Raw genomic sequence first — 22,510 nt, 5'->3', positions numbered from 1 at the left:
ACTCCCTTCATCCCGGTCCCCCCACGCCTGTTTCTTCTTCTCTCTCTCTTCCCGCTTGTAAAGCAGCGTGGAAGAAAGAGCAGACTGGCTTCACCTCGTCTCCGGTCCCCCCCGCCCCCCTCGGCGCATCGCCGCGGACCCCGCAGGCCGCAGAGCCACTGCGCCCGGCGTGCGGGGGAGGCTTGCGCGGACGCGGCCACAGCCCGGGCGCCGGGGCCCGCAGCCCGCCCTCCCTGAAAGCCGGATCCCGCTCGCAGGTCTGGCGGGCAGCAGGGGTCCTGCGGGCGGAAGTGAGAGGCGAGGCGTGGGAGGAGGCTGCAGGCTGGGGGCTGGGATCCCCTCGGCGGCTGACGCGGCCCGAGAATCCGAGCGACGGCGGCCGCCTCCCGACGCCCGGCGCGCGGCAGCCGGGCCTTTTTTGGCGCTGAGGGAGAGCAGACGGGCAGGGCCGCCGCTTTTGGGGGAGCGAGGCTGAGCCGCCGCCCCCGGGACCAGGAGGAGGGGCTGCCTCGGGGGCGCCGCCGCGACCCAGATAGGCTGGGCGAACGCGGGAGCGGGCGGCGGCCCGTCGCCTCCCTCCTTCTCGGCGGCGCCATCCCTCGGCGCGCCCAACCCGGAACCCGGCGAGCGCGTGGGGGCGGGGAGGCGAGCGCGCAGAGCTGGCGGGCACCCCCGCGGCCCCCGGCCCCCCAGCCATGTCGGCCGAGGAGATGGTGCAGATCCGCCTGGAGGACCGCTGCTACCCGGTGAGCAAGAGGAAGCTTATCGAACAGAGCGACTACTTCCGCGCCCTCTACCGCTCCGGCATGCGCGAGGCCCTGAGCCAGGAGGCCGGCGGCCCCGAGGTGCAGCAGCTGCGCGGCCTCAGCGCCCCGGGCCTGCGCCTGGTGCTGGACTTCATCAACGCCGGCGGGGCCCGCGAAGGCTGGCTCCTGGGCCCGCGGGCGGAGAAGGGCGGTGGGGTGGAGGAGGAAGAGGAGATGGACGAGGTGAGCCTGCTGGCGGAGCTGGTGGAAGCGGCCTCCTTCCTTCAGGTCACGTCTCTGCTGCAGCTGCTGCTGTCCCAGGTGCGGCTCACCAACTGCCTGGAGCTGTACCGCCTGGCGCAGGTGTACGGGCTGCCCGACCTGCAGGAGGCCTGCCTGCGCTTCATGGTGGTCCACTTCCACGAGGTGCTGTGCAAGCCCCAGTTCCACCTCCTGGGGGCTCCTCCTCAAGCCCCCGGGGATGTCAGCCTGAAGCAGAGGCTGAGAGAGGCCCGGATGACCGGGACTCCCGTCCTCGTAGCCCTGGGGGATTTCTTGGGGGGGCCCCTGGCCCCTCACCCCTACCAAGGGGAGCCCCCGTCCATGCTCAGGTATGAGGAGATGACTGAACGTTGGTTTCCGCTGGCCAACAACCTTCCTCCCGACCTGGTGAACGTCAGGGGTTACGGGTCTGCCATCCTGGACAACTACCTCTTCATAGTGGGCGGGTATAGGATCACTAGCCAGGAGATCTCGGCTGCGCACTCCTACAACCCCAGCACCAACGAGTGGCTCCAGGTGGCCTCCATGAACCAGAAGAGGTAAGCACCCAGCCGTGCTGCTTCTTTCCCGTTCCCATTCATTCACTTGCTCATTAGTTCATTCCCCTGATGCTTACTGGGCAGTCGCAGGAGGTTGTGCTGAGGTGGGAATGACATCTTCAGGAGTGTCGCTGGCCTTGACTCTGGCAAAGGTCCCAAGGAACTGAGAACTTGCGAGGAAGAAGTGGTCCCTGTGAGGTCAGCTAGCTGAGTAGTCTCCTTGCAGGTATTGTGCTTTGAGGCAAACTGCCTTTTATTTTATTTTATTTATTATTTTATTTTATTTTGCCTCTCTCCCAGTGGGGGAAAAAAAAGATGTCTGTGGTTTCCTAAAAGGATACGTTAAAAGAAAACTTTTTTTAAAGTTTGCTTTCATTTTTACCTTTTTTATTTTTTAGGCTCTAATCCTCATTACAGTGACACACTGGGCGGTGACCTGTAATGTTGTCTTGGGAAGATTTTGTTGTTGTTATTGACTTTGAAGCTTTCCACACTGGGGCCCCAATCTGTGCTCAGGAGATAACCATTAGAGTTGTACATCGGATTGCCTTTCTTATTTTGTGTCCTCTCTTTTGCATCTCCCTTCCTTCCCAGTTTCGTCATTGATCCAAAATTTGAGCCTGGCAGTGGTCACCTACAGAATTAGAACATTTCAGTCCACCCAGACTTCTCCCTTCCCATCCTCAGATCCCTCCCAACATGCCCTTGGGTGACTTGAAGACAGGAAAAGGGGGAAGGAGAGTAGGGAATGGAGCTAGGAAAGGAAAAGGAAGGGGAAGAGCAGAGCAGATACAGGGAGAGATGGTAGGAAAGAAAGGTGGTAGGACTCAAGACGGCCCGGAGCCATTCACACCCAAGTCGGGAGAAGAATCAGTGTGACCCACAGAAGGACAAGACTGCTCTTTCTCCTGGTCCACTTGTATCCATCTCAACCCCCACATGGGCCCTACTCTGAAGTGTGGAGCAAGTAGTTGGGGGACTCACCACCAGGCAAAGAAGGTCGTAACAGGAATAGGAAGACCGTTACACATACTTACTTGACTTACGGGTACCCGAGGCCAGGGGGGAACAGTGGCCTTATTTCTACGATAACATAAAATTCCTTCAGGAAAGTGTTCTTTTTTTTTTCTGATGATGAAAATGATACATAATTATTCTAGAAAAGTGGAAAAATGGAAAAGAATCAAGAAACAGACTATCACTCCTACTCCCTCCCTCACAGAGGCAATGCCGTGTGCAGGTTGGCATGTTTTCTTCCAAGCCCTTTTTAGTGTATTATTTATACCACTGAGATGATACTGTGTTTAAGATTTGGCATCAGAAGTGTTATTTTTAAAGCAAGTTCTAAGAGCTTTAATTGAAGTAACAAAGACCATTCAGTGGTTATGGATGGCACTCAGATTGGGGGTGGACGGCCCAACAGGTTGTCACCTCTACACACATGTCTCCAGCTGTATCAACTGGTGCTCAATAGGCTCTCCCCGCCCCCCATCCAGCTTGAACTCTAACACCTCACAGAATTCTTTTTTTTTTTTTCCTTTTTAGAGAAGGAGGGAGGGGCAGAGGGAGAGATCAAGAGAGAATCTTAAGCAGGCTCCATGTCCAGCACAGAGCCTGTTGCGGGGCTCCATCTCATGACGCGACACATCATGACCTGAGCCAAAATCAAGAGTCAGATGCTTAACCAACTGAGCCACCCAGGTGTCCCCTTTCCTTTCTTTACAAAGCCTTGGTAGTCTTTTTTTCTTTTTTCTTTTTCTATATAGGAATATCCTTTCTGTCCTCGGGGGAAAAAAAAGGTATCCAAGTAATGCATGAATACATGCTTAGAAAAATTGCGAATGACATGAAAAACCACAGAGTAAAAGATATGTGTGTCTATTGATATATATTTATATATTATACATTTGTAAATATATGTTGTAAATGTGCACTTATATAAACATAAGTATGTTGATAATTGTTAGCTGGGAAAAATGTACGTATGCATGTACATGTAGGGGTGTGTATGCATCTTATATGTATTTTTACCTTAGAGTTGATTAGACTGTGCTGATTATTATGACCATTAATGTTTCCACTTGGAGAGTTTTTTCTATATCAACAAATGTAGAACCGTCTCACTCTTATTAAGAGCTGTATAGTATTCCAGCCTATGGCTGTACCATAATGTAATCAGCCCCTCCCTTATTCATAAACATTTAAGTTGCTCCTATTTGCCATTATTAACAATGCTATATTGGGATTCCTGGGTGGCTCAGTCGGTTAAGCATCTGCTGTTGGCTCAGGTCATGATCCCTGGGTCCTGGGATCGAGTCCTGTGTCAGGCTCCCTGCTCTGCAGGGAGTCTGCTTCTCCCTTTCCCTCTGCCCCTCCCCCCACTCATGCTCTCTCACTCGCTCACTCTCTCTCAAATAAATAAGATCTTAAAATAAAATGCCATATTGAACGTCTTGGCATATATGTGCCTATCTTAGCAGGCATATATCAGTAGTCCTATATGGCAAATTCCTGGAATCCCTGTATAGGTGGGCCCAAGTGTATATACATTTTAAATTTTGGTAGCTCCTGCCAAATTGCCCATTAAAACATTGTTCAGATTTCCTCTCCTATCAACAGTGTCTGAGCTTGCCAGTTTCTGTACTCTTGCCAAGACAAGATATTATCATCATTTTTTATTTTTACCAATCCAATGGGCAAACACTGATGTGACTCTGCTTGGAAGAGAAATTTTTCCTCTCAGATGTCTTTTGGCCTTTTTGTATATATTTTATAAGTGGCCTTTGCTGATGAAAAAGAAAATTGGTTTATCTTTTTCATATTCTTTTTTAGAAATTCTATTTACATATGTAGAATTAATCTCTTGTCTCTTAGGCAGTGTTGCACTGTTTCCCCCCTGCCTTTATTTTACTGGAAGGCCTCAAAAATGAAATCCCTAAAGTGACCAGGCTGGTGAAGTCAATGAGTAGAGGGGTGGGTTGGAGTGATGATGAACCAGAGAGCTACCACCCCCACCACAAGAGGGCCCCTCCTCTCTCAGCCACAGCTCGTTGCTGCCCCCTAGAAGTGAGGAAGGGCATTGCCAGACAGCCAGATGCCCTGATTTATAAAGGCTGGCAACTTACTGCATTGAAAAAACCAACATCAACAATAACAAAGACCTTGCAGACCGAACAAATCGTGGGACAACACCGGCATTGTGAACCTCCAGTTTTGGACGTCAGGGTTATCATGTATTCTTACATGAAGAAATTTAAATGTTTTTGGAGTCAAATTTGTCATGTATATCCTGTTAGCTTTTAATTTTAATCTTGCACAGGAAAGGCTTCTACAAGTTAAGAATATACAAATATTCATTTGTCTTATAATCTATATTACTTTTATGGTTTTGCCTTTTTACATTTATATCTGAATGTGTTTTGGGATTTATTTTTATGTAAGGTATAATGTAAGGTTATAACATGTTTTCTAAATGTCCTGGTGGCCTCAATCCTCACTGTGATTTGTACAACCAGTTATCAGATGCTAATTTTCCTGTTTCCATATTGACAGATTGGCCATTCCTTTAGCAATAGCACACTTTTAAATTATTGTGGCTTGGTAAGCTATTTTGTTGTCTCGTGGAACGGAGACCCATTTTTTTTTTCTGTTTTATTTTGATTCTCTTAGCTGTTCTTTGTACATTTTCCCCTTCAGATAAACTTTAGAATCAGCTTGGGGCCCCTGGGTGGCTCAGTTGTTAAGCGTCTGCCTTTGGCTCAGGTCATGATCCCAGGGTCCTGGGATCGAGCCCTGCATCGGGCTCCCTGCTCCGCGGGAAGCCTGATTCTCCCTCTCTCACTCCCCCTGCTTGTGTTCCCTCTCTTGCTGTGTCTCTTTCTGTCAAATAAATAAAATCTTAAAAAAAAAAAAAAACCCAAAAAACTTTAGAATCAGCTTGTCAAGTTCTGTTGGAATTTTAATTGGGATTACATTGTATTTATCAATTAAACTGGAGGAGGATTTATAGTGTCATAATACTTTGCAGCTAGAAAAATGGTTTGTTTTCCCATTTATTTAGGTCTTTTGGTCCTTCAGGAAAAGTTTATTTTATTATCTTTGTTATAGTCTGTATATTTTTTATTGCAGTTATTCTCAGGTATTTTCTAGTTATTTTCTTTTTCTTTTTTTTTTTAAATAACTTTTGTTTATTTATTTATTTTTAAGTAGGTTCTAGGCCCAGGGTGGGGCTTGAACTCACAACCCTGAGATTAAGAGTTGCATGCTCCACTGACTGAGCCAGCCAGGCACCCCAGAGTTACTTTTTTTTTTTTCTACACAGATATTTTTACCCACCAAATTTTAAAATTGGATGCCATATTGGAATTTGTAACCTTCTTTATCTCTCTCGTACTTTGACTCAGATTTGACGTCAACTCAACTGGGAGTCCCTTCCTGAACTCTCAATTGGACTAAATATTCAAATTCTGTGCTTCTCTAGCACACTCTCCACCTTGAATTGAAATTTTCTGCTTATGTTTGTTTCTCTCTCTTCCAATCAGGTCCAACTCAGTGCTTCTGTATACTCCTATTGCTAACATGGTGTCCAGTAAATAATAGATGCTTAAAATGCATCACTGTTTTGAATTATGGAATATATCATACATTATTGTAATAAAAGTGAATATATGATTTTATTTTTAAAAATGTAACATTGTGAATATTTTTATCTTGTAACAGTCATTATAGTTATTTAGAATAGCTGAAAAATAATAGGTAACATTTAATTGAACATTTACTCTGTACTAGGTACTGTTCTTACTGCTTTGCATGTATTATCTCACTTATTCTTCACAAAGACTATATCAGGCAGGTTCTCATTTTACAGAATCAGAAACTGAGGCATAGAAAGTTAACCAAATTGCTAAGGCGTGTAATAAGTAGAGTAACCAAAATGTAAATATCCATCGAATAGATATAACCATTTAGAGTATTTACAATTTGGCTTATAAACTGGCAGTGACCATCTTCATGTGCACTTTTAAAATTTTCTTAAAAATTATTTTCTTTAGGGAAGTGGAGTGCAAATACTTTGTGGTGCTGTGCTGCTTTTTAAAATTTCATTATGTGTGTTTCAACTTCACCACAGCCTTTATGTCTAGCATCTTTCTAGTCACTATTGGGTGAACAACAAAGACAACATGGTTCCGGTCCTCAAGGAGTTTATAATTGAGTTTAGATGATGAAACAAGTAAAAATGAAACCTAGAATGGGATTGTTCCCGGATAATGTGTCTAACACAGTTTCTGGAAACACCAGAGGAGACTTAGAACCTTGAGGAAAAGCAGATTTGGGCCTCTGGTTACACAGCATTTCACATCTACCTTGATTCACTGCCTTTGTGATGTACCTGTACTGTTTTACTTTGACAAAGCGGTCAAATGCAGAGCAGCCCACATTCCCCAGTGACTGAATCGGGTGCTGATCTCAGAATCTTAAATAGTAAGGGACAGGCTGGAACACTAGGATTGAGAGATGCTGTAAAGCCCTTTGCACCCTGGAGAAAAATGGTGCTATATGACCAATAATGCTCTCCCCCACCCTCCAAAAGAAAGAAGGGAAGAAAGAGATATTAGTGTTCTGCCCGCACACTTGAAAATAGCAGTATGAGCACATAGCAGTCTTTGAGAGGGTGCTTTGAAGTCCAGGGATGCAACACTGCCCAGTGGTCTGCATGTGGATTTGATCTCGGGAGTTGTCAGGACATAACTCGTCGCATGTAGAAGCCTGTGTGCCCACAAAATTGCTTGCCTTCCCTCCTCACTTTAATTGGTGATATCTTGCAGGAACTGGCCACTATTGCAGCAATCCGTTCATTAATTTTTCCATTTCTGACGTCTCTCGTCTCTCTGATTGCCCGGCACTTTTGCTCTGCAATTGTTCTGTGTGTGAATACAGCGAAGCCGGGAGAGAGTTAAACAAGTCTCCTGGCAGAGATGGAATGAGAGATTTTTGTCCTTTCTGGTTAAGGTTGCAGTGGAGCCAGAGAATAGTGTGAAGGAAAGAAAAGTATGTGTCTATTCATTACCGGCCCCCCCCCGCTCCCCCCCCCACACTACCACCGCACTGTCTCTGATTTTGGCCAGTAGTTGCTTTGTGTGCTCTAGTCTCTCAGACACCTAGTAGGTAGCAACCTACTGGTCCCCAAGGGAGGTTAATCCATAGGGAAGGGGCAGAAGGTAGGCAGCAGAAGGGGAAGGAGGGGACACAAAGACCCCCGTGCTCCACAGACCTTACCAGCCTTTTCTGAGTGGTTGAGAAAAGATGTAAGAAAAGATCTTGCCATTTCTCTCTGATGTTTACTCTAATGGCAACAAACTTTTCTATGTAGCAAGCTGTAACAATGGTTTCTATTTCTTGAGCTCTTACTCTGGGCTGCAGGTTGTAGACGCTGTTCTAGATGTCACTTCCTATTTCATGCACACAACATCTCTTTGGGATAAGTATTATTGGCTCCATCACCCCAAAGGGGAAACAGAGGCTCAGTTTCATAAGCTTGCACAGTTATAGGGTCAGCACTTGAAGCCACTCAGACCTCTGTGTCACCTGCCACCCTACAATTGTATACAGCTACGCTTAATCTGTGTACCAGTGCTCAGCATGTTTCATGTCACTTGGTTTTTAAGGATTTACTGAGCTCTTTATTTCCTCGGAGTGAAGTAGTAATTAAATCAGCATCTTTTTTCCCCCCTCACTTTTATTTCTATTTACTGTAAGTCAAGGATATAGCTACAACACATCATTATTTGGTTTAAAAATTCTTTTTACCCTCCTGAGGGTATTATGTCAGGGATCAATATCAAGAAAACACTAGAGATGATAATTTTTTTAAAAAAATCAATAGCTTGGATTGATACGTTCACCATTCAGGAGGTGAAGAGTGAAAGAGTTCAGAGAGTAGGAAATGAGGTGCTACATGGTGAGAATTGATGGATGAGAGAGCACTTCGTATGTAATTCTAGAACACATTCTAGCCAGTGACTGTTGCAGTTAACAAATGAGACAGACTCAGAGTTAAGAAACTTAGGCTTATGACATACAGAAAAGCATTCCCTCTCGTGACCCCTTTCTGCAAGTGTTCCCCTTTTCAACTCTTACTCTGTGTGATATGTGCTTTTCCCCACTTCACAGAGCGGGAAACTTAGCCTCAGATGAACTGAGATTCAGTGACTTGTCCAAGGTCACATAACAGTTGGGTAGTGGGGCTGAGATTTCCCTGTATAAGCCTGGGCTCATAATCCTTAGTAGTATGCCTCTTCACTAAGTGGTCTGTTTTGGGGTGGCAATTTCATCTTCAACTCAATATTGAAAAAAGCTTCTTCTCTTCAAGTGAATTTGAGCATGCTGGGCTCTGGAGAGATGGAATTGTTTACTTTTAACTGCCTATTCATTCAGCCCTTACATGTTTACTTCGGACAAATGATTATGCTGGATGAATATTAAAAACTGTTTTGATCTTACAAAATTTACTATCTGTACCTTTGGGGAGCAAAAACAAATAGCGGGCTGGTAAAATTTAGTGCTTATTTGTAAGTTTTATTTCCTTTGGTTCCCCCAAATTTGCACACACAGAGAGGGCACCATGGTCAGATTTTAAGGACCATTGGCAGCAGGAAAAGTAAGCAACATGAAGCAGAGACCCCCCCAGTAACTGCCACCCCAGCGAAGTCTGTTGGCATGAAATATGAATGTCTGGCTAGGTTTAATGGACAATATGAGGTTCTTGTTGAAGAGTGCTCTGTTCACTCTCTGATTGGAAAAACAAAACAAAACTGAGACTCATTTAAATGTACACATTACGGGCACCCTTGAAAACATCTTACTGTTTTCGTAGCTGGCTATTCCCAGCATGTCCTACGTCCCTGTGCATCAGTGTTGATTAGACACACCTGTCAGGAGATCACACATGGACGACTCATTCCCTGTTTCTTCCTTATCTACCCTCTTAAGTGCATATGTGGCCTCTACCCCCATTCTTTCTTAGGGTATTGTTACTTTTGAAGACATTGTTGTGTTGGCAGTGGACGTGGTCTCTAAAATTTACCTGGTCTACTTTCTTTATTTCAAATACTAGAAAACTCAGAAATTATCTTGATAGTATCTTAGCTCAGTGTAGTACTTACTCATAAACTGTTGGCTGTAGTTGTCTTGACCATCCTGTGATGGTTATCCCCATACCAGCGATGGCAAAGTGGGGGTGTTTGGGCTAGGGTCAGAGAGCTGCTTCAGGTCTTTCTGTTGCATCGTGCTCTGCTCACAGTCCTGTAAACTTGGGACTGCTGCACCGATCAGGGAGACTGGCCTAAACATGTATCCTGTCTAGTCTTCAAGGAGTCCATTAATCTCTGTGCACTACATTGAAACAAATTAATTTTTTCTTTTCAATTCAAAAGTTATGAGACTTTAGCATCTGAAGCTGATGAGCAGTGTTTAATTGTATTACTGAATATGGGGCTTAAAACCAGTGTATTCTCTTTTTAAAATTATTTTCTTTATTTTTTTGAAAGAGACAGAGATAGCAAAAGAGAGCATGAGCGGGAGGGAGGGGGAGAAGCAGACTCCCCGCTAAGCAGGGAGTCTAACATGGGGCTCCATCCCAGAACCCTGGGATCATGACCTGAGCTGAAGGCAGACGCTCAACAGACTGAGCCACCCAGGCCCCCTAAAGTTATTTTCCATTATGATAAATGAGCATTTGTTGATTTAAGTATTTGTCGAGTTAACATGTGTAGACACCCTAAGAGTGCTGGATCAAAATATGTTTAGTTCAGTGCTTATGTAGCCGTATGTTACATGTTGTGAAACAATATAAAGATGCCCTCCTATGGAGTAGGGGAGGGCGGGGGGCAAGTGATCTGCCTGGTATGCTTGTGGTAAAGGGGTCTTTGAACTACCCTTTGGCAACCACCCTTAGCATATGCCTGTCTGTGTAGGAGGTGCTAGTGTGTACCTAACACAGAGCCTACCCACTAGGTAGGAAGAATGGGAAGCATTCTGAGTAGAGAGACAAGGGAGGGAGGTGGTTATGCATTCTTCCCTTTGCACTTGCTCCCACTGCTGAAAGAAATATTAAGCCTACTATATACAAAATATCTTTGGTTCTTGGCATAAGGCTAAGCAAGACTACTCTTGGTTATATTGAATTGCTTATCTCCAATTGCTAAAATTTGGAAAATGCATCATTCTTGTGAATTCTAGGGTAGGAGTAAAATTTGAGATATCATTTGGTCATTCCTCTGTCCCCAGGCAGAATGGCACCCAACTTGGAGAGCTAATTTTCTTTAGATATCCAGCACATTCCTCAATCTGCTTTAGCAGTTCATGCCATTGCCTTCTTGTCAAGTCAGAAATGTCAAGTCAATGTCAAGTCAAGAAAAAGTCAAGTTAAAAAAACTGACTCTCTGGGCCTTTGTATCTCCCTTTCAGGTCTAACTTCAAACTTGTGGCTGTTAACTCAAAACTCTATGCCATTGGTGGGCAGGCCGTTTCTAATGTTGAGTGTTACAATCCCGAGCAGGATGCCTGGAATTTTGTGGCACCCTTACCAAATCCTTTGGCTGAGTTCTCCGCGTGTGAGTGTAAGGGAAAAATTTACGTCATTGGAGGATATACCACCAGAGGTAAGTGAAGGGGCCAAGTAAGTGATCCTTTTCTATGTGAGCTTCAGCAGCCTGGGGAAGGGCAGGAGGGTGCCAAGGAAACACTCTGGTGTACATATTGTAATTTCATACATTATATACTGGATATTTACATATCTGGAAGGAAGAGAGTTGTGTATTACAGGGGTGGTTTGGACAGGAGGGACCTTTGATGCCTTTGTGTGAGCATGAAAATCGAACGGAGTAGAGGATGCTATGAAGAGAATATGTATTTTCTTTCTGCTCTGGAAATGCAGCCTTGTGACCAGCTGTCTTGTGACTTGATTGGGTAACTGCCATCCTTCTCCCAAACACATTTAACACTATGGAATGTAGGGCCAGGACATCCTCGTGGATCTTTGTTTTCACTTTCTTCCTTCTTGAGCACAAACATATCAGACAGTTTCCAGAAACTCAGCTCGAGGCTGTTGTACACATATCCTAAGAGGTTTATAAGAGACATGAATGTAAGAGAATTCTTTCCTGACCAGAGGTGGGAGGCGGTTGTGTTATGTATTAAACTACTTTTTTTGGTGGGTATTTGGTATTAATAATTTGGAGATAAGTTTCTCCAGTAGGTTTTATACTGCTGTTCTTGGTAGGAAGCATCTCACATGATAGTGATAATAAACAGCTTGGTTGTGTTGAGAGAGGCAGGGGTGGGCCACCAGGAAGAGGTGTGTCTTTCCTTTTATCTCTCTCCCCCACTTGTGTCCAAGTTACCTCTTAAACAAAGAAATTTATTCTTTTAATTTTTAAAAAAGATTTTATTTTTTTATTTGACAGAGAGAGACCCAGCGAGAGAGGGAACACAAGCAGGGGGAGTGGCAGAGGGAGAAGCCCGCTTCCCGCTGAGCAGGGAGCCCGATGCGGGGCTCGATCCCAGGATCCTGGGACCATGACCTGAGCCGAAGGCAGACGCTGAACTGACTGAGCCACCCAGATCCCCCTTGGCCAAAGAAATTTATTTCTTAATTTGGTTTATCTGACTGTAAAATGCCCAGAACTTATAGAAAAGGTATAACAGGATGCCTAGGACTTTTAGTCACATTGAGGTAGTAGAGTTACCATTATATCTGACATAGTGAAATAACCTCTCTCTCCTTTATGGTACAACATGGGAGGACAGAGCTACTGTCCCGCTGACAATAAGTATGGAGAAAGGATGCTGATATGTAACTTTGTAAAGGACAGAAATCCACATGCTAATAGAGTGTAGGTGCCAAAAAATCTTTTCCCCAAAGGTGTCTTGTTCGGGGGATTTATGTTAGAGGAAGAAGTTAAATGTCAAGTGTTTTATGAGCATCCAATTTACTGTGTGTGCAAAAGATTCTGAGTAACACTTCTTAGAGTATCTCTAAGCAATTGCTGTGGTGGAGAGGATGGTGAGTGGTGGTGTAGCTTCCTGTGGCCGACTTAACAAGCAACTACAGCTTGGTGGCCTAAGACAATATAAGTGTGTTCTCTCAGATTTCTAGAAGCCAGAAGTCTGAAATCAAGGTGTGGGAGGTCACATCCCATCTGAAGGCGCTGGGGGACAATCCTTCCCTGCCTCTTCCAGCTTTGGTGGCTCGAGGTGCTCCTTGGCTGGTGGCTGCATCACTGCAGGCTCTGCCTCCATCTTCACACATCTTCTCCTCTGTCTTTTCCGCTTCTGTCTCTTATAAAGACACATTCCTCATTGGATTTTAGAGCCCACCTGGGTAATCTAGGGTGATCTCATGTTGAGATCCTTAACTTCATGTCATCTTCAAAGCCCCTTTTTCCAAGTAAGGTCACAGTCAAAGGTTTTGGAGTTAGGGGGTAGATATATCTTTTGGGGGGCCACTGTTGAACTCAGTACAGGTGCTGTGTTTATGCATTTAAGGAGAGGCAGTGACCAAGAGGAGTGCATGGGAAGCAGTGAGCTTTTTTTTTTTTAAATACCCTCAGGTTTTCATCCCTGTGGAGCTATTCCCAGTGCCCCTCTCTAGTGACTCTCCACTGAAGATAAGATAATTGCCAGCTTTTTTTGGTGACAAATAATTGAAAAAGAGAGAGAGAGAGATCTAGCAGCCATTTCTTTTACCTGCAACTTTGGTGTTTGGGTACAGTGGTCAACTTCATGTGCTTAATGAAACCATAGCCCCCAGAGAATTCCTGTGTGTGCATATGTACCTCTGTGTGTGTCTGTGTGCCTCTTCTCCTAGGAAAGTAAATACAGTTATTTACTTTTGAACATTTCTAAGAATTCTGATTCCTCCCTCGATTTTGTAACACAGAATGCACCCTGTGGGCTGACATAATGCACACATATCCCTTGGCTTCTCTTGTGACCAGGAGCTGGGAAGCACTGACAGGCAGCACTGTAACCCAAGGAGTACTCTGCTGGTAGATTTCCTAGTTTTTCCATGACCCTGGCTGAGCAAATGTTCTTTAGATTTGACCTGGAAAACCCTTGCTTGTGTGTTTTCTAGTTTCTCAAGCCACTACTAATGTACCTTCTTCACTTGGGCCACCCATGGTGATTCCTGCCCTGGATTCCCCAAGCCAAATACCTGTGATGGGATGGTTGGGTGATGTGGATGGATGGATGTTTGTGTAAGGGTTGAAAATGGGTTTTCTGAGATGAGAGGGCGGGACAGTTCCTTGTACTCTGAAACACCCCTCTTCTTCTGCGTGGGATCTTCCCAGCACTTTCTAATAGTTACCTGGATTTAAAATAAGGAATCATAATTGTCATAAAACAAAATGCAGGGCTCAAATTGGGTTCTTGGCCTGCTGACTTCTTAAGTTAGGTAGACTTTTAAAAATTTAGGAAGTAATGCTTCACGATTTTTATGGTAGCTGTTTGATTATATTAATTCCATAGTAGGCACGAGGAAATTAAAAGAAATTCAATAGAAAGCAATAGTAACCACTCAAGGGAAGAAGGGTGATTTGTTAAAGTTCAGAATCACCTCTCAACGTAAAAGCAAAAAGGTTATTCCACCAACTCAAACCACCTCATCATGGTCTGAGCCCTTATTGGGTGAGGAGAGAAAACATTTACAGAAGACCTGGGAAGACCTTCAGACCTGGAACTGAGAAATACAGGGAAGTCTCACTAGAATAAGTCCTTTATTCGTGCGGTGGGAAGCCGGGTTACTAAGGAGCACTTTTTGATCAGCTGGAACCAAACTCCCTTGGACTGTCTCCGGAATGAGTTTTATTACAATAGCTACAATAAAAAGAAATACAGGGAGGTATTAGTGTGGGTGGAAAAGAGAGGGACAGTTTCCTAAAGCTGTAGCAATTCTGAAATTTCTACAGGCACGGGGACATGTGCACACACAGGGTTCAGTCTCCTTTCTGTTCTTTCTGTGCCCTCTTGACTTGGTACCAGAGGTGGTGGTGGAGCTCCTTCAGCCTTGCTAACTTCGGGTGGGTCCTTTTGTGTCAGGAGGAAGCGTTGTACCCTTTAGTTCCATGTCTGTTCCCAAGCTGACTTTGTCTCTTATGCTGATGGATTTTGTTGTTTGTTTAAACAACAGCAACAAACAGAAAGTTCATTCTTTCTGATAACTCAGAGCATTTTTTTCTTCTGCTGAGGCTAAAATATGCCACTTATTCTTTCCTAGAGGAGAAGAGGATAAAAAAGAACAATTAAAAAAGGAAAAATGAAACTAGATATTTTAAATTTCCCAAGTGTTTTTTCAAAATGAGGGTAGGCAATATTTTTCCTTAAAGCAGCTATGAATTCAAGATAATGTTAAAGGAGGCTTTGATCGACTTTCTGATTTTATTCACACAAGAACTAGCCATCTCTTGGGAAGCAGGCACGGGGAGAGGGGGTGAGGGAAGGGCCTTTGTGAGTATGTCTCTGCTGTTAGAGTTGGGACATGGAATTGCCAAGTGATTCCACGGCTTGAAGGCCACAGGTGAGACTTTCTGGGGTTTCTCCTGACTTGGAATTGTGTGTTCTTTCCTTTAGACTAGCCCCTGAAGATCTTGCGTGGCTCATTTGTCTTACTTAGTAGAGTTGGTTGTCAAGAGTAGATCCCCTTGGGGCTCTGCCTGTCATCTGTATTAAGAAGTCAGTAATTCTGAGCTATTGAGGAGATTTCCAAGGCTCTGATTCCTTTTACCCTTGGACTGGTGGTTCTAAAATGCTCCAATCACAGAGGACCGTGGCCTGGCCCTCTTGATTCCGAGGGCCTCCCAGGGAGGGGACACACCTGATGCAGATAAGGGGGATGATTCTAAACAGATCTCCTCCCAGCCATTTGGAAAACTGTTGTCCCAACCTCTGCTTCTCTGGAATAGTTTTGCCTCTGTGTGACCAGAAGATTCAGGTGGGGGCAGATGTTTATCACAGCGTAGACGGGCAGTGGTATTCCTTGTGGCCGTGTCCTCATTTGGCTTCTTTCTTCCTTTCAGACCGCAACATGAACATTTTGCAGTACTGCCCCTCGGCCGACATCTGGACACTCTTGGAAACCTGTGATGTCCACATTCGTAAGCAGCAGATGGTATCTGTTGAGGAGACCATCTACATCGTGGGCGGCTGTCTGCACGAACTGGGGCCCAACCGGAGGAGCAGCCAGAGTGAGGACATGCTCACCGTGCAGTCCTACAACACGGTCACGCGGCAGTGGCTCTACCTCAAAGAGAACACGTCCAAATCAGGTCTTAACTTGACTTGCGCGCTTCATAACGACGGCATCTACATCATGAGCAGAGACGTGACCCTGTCCACCAGCCTGGAACATCGAGTTTTCCTCAAGTACAACATCTTCTCAGACAGTTGGGAAGCATTCAGGCGTTTCCCAGCCTTTGGACACAACTTGCTGGTCTCCTCTCTTTATCTGCCCAATAAAGCAGAGACATGACTGAACTGACTTAGGATTTAAAAGAAACCTGGTTCAAGGCAGAAAAAGAAAAAAAAAATGTAGTGTCCCATTTCCAGGGAGGCCGATTTCTAAAAGGAAAACGTGGGTTGAAGTAGGTCACATGTACAATAGCTGTAAATAAGCTTACTTGAACTAATTACTTGAAAACTTGTGGAGAAAAGAGACCAACTTTATTATTTTTTTAATTATTGATTTTTAAATGATGGGAGCAAATCCATGATAATATTTTCTTCCAAATATGGTACCCTTGGGCCAGTGACTGAAACTAATCATCAAAAAGAAGATTCACTGTGTCTGCTTTAGTAAAGGGCCAAAGTCAATAGTTGACGTGAACGGTAAAGATCATTTTAAAATCCGTTTTATTTAGGTCACTTGAAATATCATTAATACCTTAAGGGAGAGATTTTTATTGTTGTTATTCATTTACTTGACAAACATTTATATTAACACTGTCATTCACCCCTTTTCTCCCCTATTCATACCCACATATACTTCCAGTGGTTTAAAAATAGGGTTCTATGTTTAATTATTTTATTTGCACACTGCTTTCCAGGAAACTTACAATGATGGAGCCCTACAGTGAGTCCTTGCAAGAATCCAGTCCTCCCAAAACCTTTTTTAAAAACATTCTCAGCTATTTTTCCAAACTTTTTTGCAATTATGTGTACTGAATAGACAGATGTAACCTCTTATTTCATTTAGGTGGCAGACTGCAAATTTATGTGGTCAGATAAGTTGCATTGCTGGGCATTCCGTATTGTTTAAAAGAGGATATATTGTTTAGAAGGATGGAGATATATATATATATATTTTTTAAATCGAGTCTTAGATTTAAATGAGAAGGGAAGGAAAGACCAAATAAGAACAAAAATTGCCTTTAAGGTTACTTTTAATGAATGTATTTGACTTAGTTCTGTTTATAAGGTAAAAATAGATAACTTTATCACCTTTAGATCAGCCATCTTTCTAATTTAATCTTAGCCTTTTAATTCATGCTTTGCTTTTATGCGGGAAGGTGAGGATAGCTGTGGGACTTTGGTGCTGGAGAGGGAAGGAGCTCGTTAGAAGAGGAATGGCCTCTGGTGGTATCTTTGAAATTTGGTAAGGTGCTCTACTTGTCTTGGTCATTGAATCAGATGGAACCCAGTTCCAGCAGTAGTCAATAAGTCAGTTGACATGAATAAAAAGCTTCTGCCAATCCTAGCTCCATCCCTTTAAAAACGTATACTTACAGAAATGTTATTCTTTCTGAACTTCTCTGATCTTTTGTAATGGAATCAGTGAAACTGGGAGCTGGAGTCCATCCTTCTGCTCTAACACTCCAGCTACAGTGAGCCTCACTTTAAGAACGTCCGCAGAACAACAACAAAAAAAAGTGATCATGGCAAATCTGTGTGTCCCGCAGACAGTATCCAGTACCTCCTGTAGGCATTTGCTGCGTAGACGTGGTGCAGAGGGTTGATCACTTCAGTGGAGTTCCCCAGGTTCTCACAAGGTCACTACAGGGTTTCTTGACAATCATGGCCTGCGAGTAGTGAAATTCAGGGTCTGGTTGTAAAAATTCTATTTGCACAACTTTTCAGGAATACTTCTATTAAGTAAATTGAGGCAAGCCTTTATTGTGCACCTGGCGACAGCTCTTGGATCTTGTCACCAAATAATCATATCAGTACTCTACTTACACTACTTAAGGGTTTCTAAGCCATAACCATTCATTCTCAAATACTTAGCCTTTTTTTTTTTTAAAAACTCTGAACTGAAATCTTCTTGGGGATGGTACTTTAATAATAGATTTATATTAATTTATATTCATTATGGAATTGAATTTCCAGTGACCTATAATTTCACTGCATATATTTAAAAATCTAATTTATTTTAGATAGTGTTAACTTTTATTGCTACAGATCTTAACTTTTTTTTAAAGCTTAACCTTGTATATTCAGAAGATTCTAGCCAGTTGAATTAGTTCTGGACAATTAGACCTTAGCTTGTAAATAACCACATCATATAAAATGTAATATTGTTGCTGCCTACCAGTTCTCTTCCTGATTACATTCTTTGGGTCTGTTTTCCTCATGCCAACAATTAGATTCTTGGACCAAGTGAAGGCATACTCTGATCCACAAAGCTCTTTTTATAAACCGGGTTTGATGTGTGTGTATGTGCTTATTATCTGTGTGTGTGTGAGTGTGTGTGCGTGTGCATGCACGCGCGTCCTGGCATATTATATCTCTAAGATACACAGACTTCTAACAAAGTTTTTGTTACTCTGGACTGCCAGCAGTACTTGGGCAAGGCGGAATGTGCAATAGGAACAGATCTGTGGATTTGGGTCATCATCCTTCCTGCTGTGCACATCAGCTATGTTGGCATTTTGAGGATAATTTTAATTTAGCTGTGTTCTCATGTTGGTGCCAATGTTGTAGTGAAGACTCTACCTATAATGAGGGAATGTTGTTTTGAAAATCCCCTGTCATCCCCCAGGACTTTGCTTTTTTTTTTTTTTTTCCCCCAATTAAGTGTGTATTTTAATTCCAGTATAGTTAACATACAATGTTATATTAGTTTCAGGTGTATAATATAGTACTCTTTGATACTATCCCTCTGTTTTCTTCCTTTCTCTAAATGCTTCATCCTTCTTTTCTGACATGCTTCTGAGGAGTGCCAATCTCTCACTATGGTGAGGGGAGTTAACGGGAGGACCCCTGCTCGTGGGAGGACCCCTGCTAGGGGGAGCCACCTTGCCAGAAGCAACCTATTTTACGAAGAATGGTCTGAGTGGCAGAGTGAGTCCTGAGTGTGGATTGGTAGAGGGAGGTTGGTTCTCCCTGTCATTCTTCCTGGCTTTCTTAACACCCTTGGTTTCAGAGGCCTCTCCCCTTAGCATCCTTGAAAGTTTTTCTGATGAAAGTGTAGGAGTTGATTATTTCGACAGTGTGAGTTAAGTCATAACAATGAAGTACTGAGAAGGTTATGGATTCTATTAAGAAACAAATAGATTAAGCATGAATGCCAAAGAGAATTGATCTTGGCCATGTTTTTTTGAACCAAAATCCCAAGTAATTGCAAATGCCTTAGATGTCAATGATGTCAATTAAAGTTGTACTGAGATGGACAAAGCCCTTTCTCTCCGAAGGGAATTAGAAGGAAATGCTTGTTTTCTTTCAGTAACGATTTACTTAATGAGCATTGTAAATACCATGTTTTCAGATTTCCAGGTAAAGTCATGACCATACCTGTTTGGCCACACAGGTAAATCGAGTGGAAAGGCCCTTGGCCTTCTTGATCAACCAACATCTAATGAGCAGTGGCTTAATGCAGAGCACTCGTGAGGCAGCATAGTGACAGGAAGGGAATATGGGTGAGTTGTCGGGATGCCTTTTTCCTAGACCAGGCCTGGGGAATATGTAACATGTGTGCCACCATTCTCTGATGGTGGCATCATGAATGAGTAGTACTCCTTTCCTCTGTGCTAGGAATTGGCCCCACAGTCCATGTCATCAGTGCTGCCGGGCATCCATTGCCCATCCATCAGAATGAGATGAATGAAGTCTCTTTCTCATCCTGCCTTAGACAGAAGAGTGAATGAATTAGGTGAGTAGATACCACCCAGAATGGCTTTGAAAGCACTGAGCTGATTCAGCTCCATTCCCTGGTTCCCAGAAATACTTACCGAAAGTCTGTTGTGTGCAGGGCAATATTAAGAACTAGGGAGATAGACGTAAATGAACCATGTCCCTGATCTGGAAGAGCTTACAGCTTTGTAAAAATGTTTGCCGTAATCATTATAACCCATGTCCTCAAAGATGCTACCTTTGGCATACTGGGGCTTTCTGGCCTGGCCGTCTCTTCAGTCCTGACCCAATCTGTCCACTGCTTCATGATCTACTAACAATTCTAATGAACCAGCTTTTCTCTAAATTTGAACATCACAGCCTATGTTTCTGTTTTAATGGTATGCTTTTTTTCTCACTACTTTTCATAGTCTTCTCTGTACTTCATCTTTCAAAAAAAATGATATGTGATCTGCTTTAAAGATAATTACTAGGCACACAGCCTATTTGGCTAAGGGCTCAGCAGCTTGATCCCGTGAGAAGGAGGAGCAAAGTCAGGGAAGTGAGTATTGGGGGAGAGGCGAGCTGTTCACGTGTGTGTTTGTACCTATGCCTTTAAAACACTTCCATAAAAAGCATTACTAAATGGTCATTAAGACACTAGTCCTGACTGAAAGTCAGTTGATGTTGCCTGTGTGATCACTATCAAAGGGTGGTTTCCTGTTCTTATGTTTCATTCATGTAAGAATATTTGCTGTTTTTCATTTTCTTGTGTTGATTTAGGAACACGATATAAAATACCCACCAGTTGACATAATGCTAACTTCTGCACCTGACATAACTATTTTTATCCATCCCTCTAGGACACATTAAATGTAAAATATGGTCAATTTTGAGGAGCAAAAGGCCACTGAGATGACTTTGGTAGTGTTGGCTGGTACTTTCTCAAATGGATGTCGTAGTTTATTACTAGTAAAGAAAAGGAAAATGTAATTTGCATTATTGTGTCATTTTTCTAAGAAAAATCTTAGGGGGTTCTTTAGATGTCTCTACAGTGTTTTCATATCTAGTGGTCATTTTAGGAAATTTGATAGTCTGTAGAATGAACAATTATGTTTTGTTATGACCGACACTTTGTTAAAAAGGTTGTATTGTGTCTTCAAGTGTGGCTTAAAATGTAAACATTATGGTATGATTCATTCAAATACAATGATGCCTATGATGCACTCACTCAAATAGCATTTGTTCTGTGTTTATAACTAGAACCATAGAAGAAAATCTCTTCAAATAAAATAGTTCAAAATCTTAACAATCCATACTGTTGTCCGTTAGGTACCATGTACCAGCTGTGTGGTCAGGGCTGTGCCAGAGCAGAGAGGACATGGGTCCCTCAGGTGGGGGGCTCCTGACTCACTGGGAGGGCTGGACTAGCATCTGGGAACCAACTAGAGAGGCGGTAGTCCTGTGGGAAGATGGGCCAAATGGGGTAGCAGAGGGTGCCAGAGCCTTTAGGGTTTGGAGGAGAGGGATCTGGGACAAAGATCTCTGAATCCTTAGAATTCTGCAGTCTCAATCCCGCCATTCAGTAATTACAGCCCACCATGATCTCTTCCACCCTGTTTTCTAATGTTTCCCACTGTTTCCTTTAAGCACCCCTCACTCCAGGAAAACTGGAACACACAACTCCTTGCCTTTTTTTTTTTAAGATTTATTTATTTGTTTGAGAGAGTGGGGGAGGGGGAAGAGAGGGACAGAGGAGAGAGAATCCCAAGCAGACTCCCTGCGTAGTGCAGAGCCCGATGTGGGGCTTGGTCTCATGACCCTGAGATCACAACCTGAGCCAAACCCAAGAGTAGGAGGCTTCACCAACTGTGCCATCCAGATGCCCCACAACTTCTTTTGAGTAGGGGGAGTAGCTGGGGTTCAGGGCAGCATCACAAAATGGGGTTCAGTTACTAGATGACATCCCATGGATGTCCATTCCCTTCCATCCTTTGATTGCCCCATGTGCAGGAACCCACCTGCCCACACATGCCCTCCTTATATGTACAATTTTAAGAATGATCCAACTTAAAACAGCCCTGCTACCTCATAAGAAACCCGACATACCCACCTTTACACCAAGGGAAGCAGTCAAAAATCAGATCCAGCCACTGCATCCAAAGGTGACATCACAGCTCACTGCATCCCAAGTCCAGGGTTGTCAGGGGATGTCCATCCGGAACCCCCATGGGTGACCACTCAGTTCTGACAATCTGTCATGAATAATTCAGATTATTTCCTACACACCCAAGACACACGAAAACAACCACACTCAGCATGAACTGAGCTCCTACTCTGTAAGGAACTCTTAAGCATTTGTAAAATTGAACTGATTTCATCCTCACAACAATCCCATGTGGTAAATACAAATATTATCCCATGTTGCAATCGGGGAACCTGAGGCACTGCAGGTCACACATTCCTATTTGGGAAAAGGGAGAAGGAAAAACTGCAGTCACTGGTCCAAACTGTATACTTCTTCCTGCAGTTAAGGGCTAGCAAGAGCTCCCTGCTCCAAAGGTGGAGTGGGTGCCTGGTCAGCTAATCTGGGAACCCTTGCTTCTGCCTTGCAGCAGGATGTTCCGGGGGCCTGCCCATGCGGTAGCCCTCTTCCTATTGGAATGGTTATTGGAAGGGGTGATGTGTGGAGGGAACCTGAGAATTTCTGTAGAGGCTGGGGGATCCTCTCTTCACAGGCCACTAACATTTCCTTGGCAACAAAACCTCTTTAAGAACCCGGTTAGAGCTTGGCTGATCTGGATCTCTGGCAACTCCATGCGCTAAAGGCCCAGATCTAGT

The 22,510-nt window shown here is 43.8% G+C and overlaps 1 protein-coding gene across 5 annotated transcripts; it reads left to right on the top strand.

Moving 5' to 3' along the window:
• The first annotated feature begins 543 nt into the window (after nt 1–543).
• KLHL42 (kelch like family member 42) lies at nt 544–20,981 on the top strand. Of its 5 annotated transcripts, none has more exons than XR_003519783.2 (4): nt 544–1,567; nt 11,033–11,226; nt 15,643–16,196; nt 19,368–20,981. XR_003519783.2 is itself a non-coding variant. In XM_027592940.2 (3 exons), exons 1-3 carry the CDS (start codon nt 696–698, stop codon nt 16,092–16,094), a joined length of 1,518 nt encoding a protein of 505 aa, XP_027448741.1. In that variant the 5' UTR covers nt 544–695; the 3' UTR covers nt 16,095–20,981. The 5 variants fall into 5 exon arrangements, 1 of the variants encoding a protein (XP_027448741.1); XR_003519785.2 differs by having other exon boundaries at nt 15,643–16,450; nt 19,592–20,981; XR_003519782.2 differs by having other exon boundaries at nt 15,643–16,450.
• The last annotated feature ends 1,529 nt before the right edge of the window (nt 20,982–22,510 follow it).

The sequence above is a fragment of the Zalophus californianus genome, chromosome 9, assembly GCF_009762305.2.
Source record: "Zalophus californianus isolate mZalCal1 chromosome 9, mZalCal1.pri.v2, whole genome shotgun sequence".
NCBI lineage: Eukaryota > Metazoa > Chordata > Mammalia > Carnivora > Otariidae > Zalophus > Zalophus californianus.
Note: the sequence above shows the minus strand (reverse complement) of the source record. Positions and strands in the feature narration are given on the sequence as shown.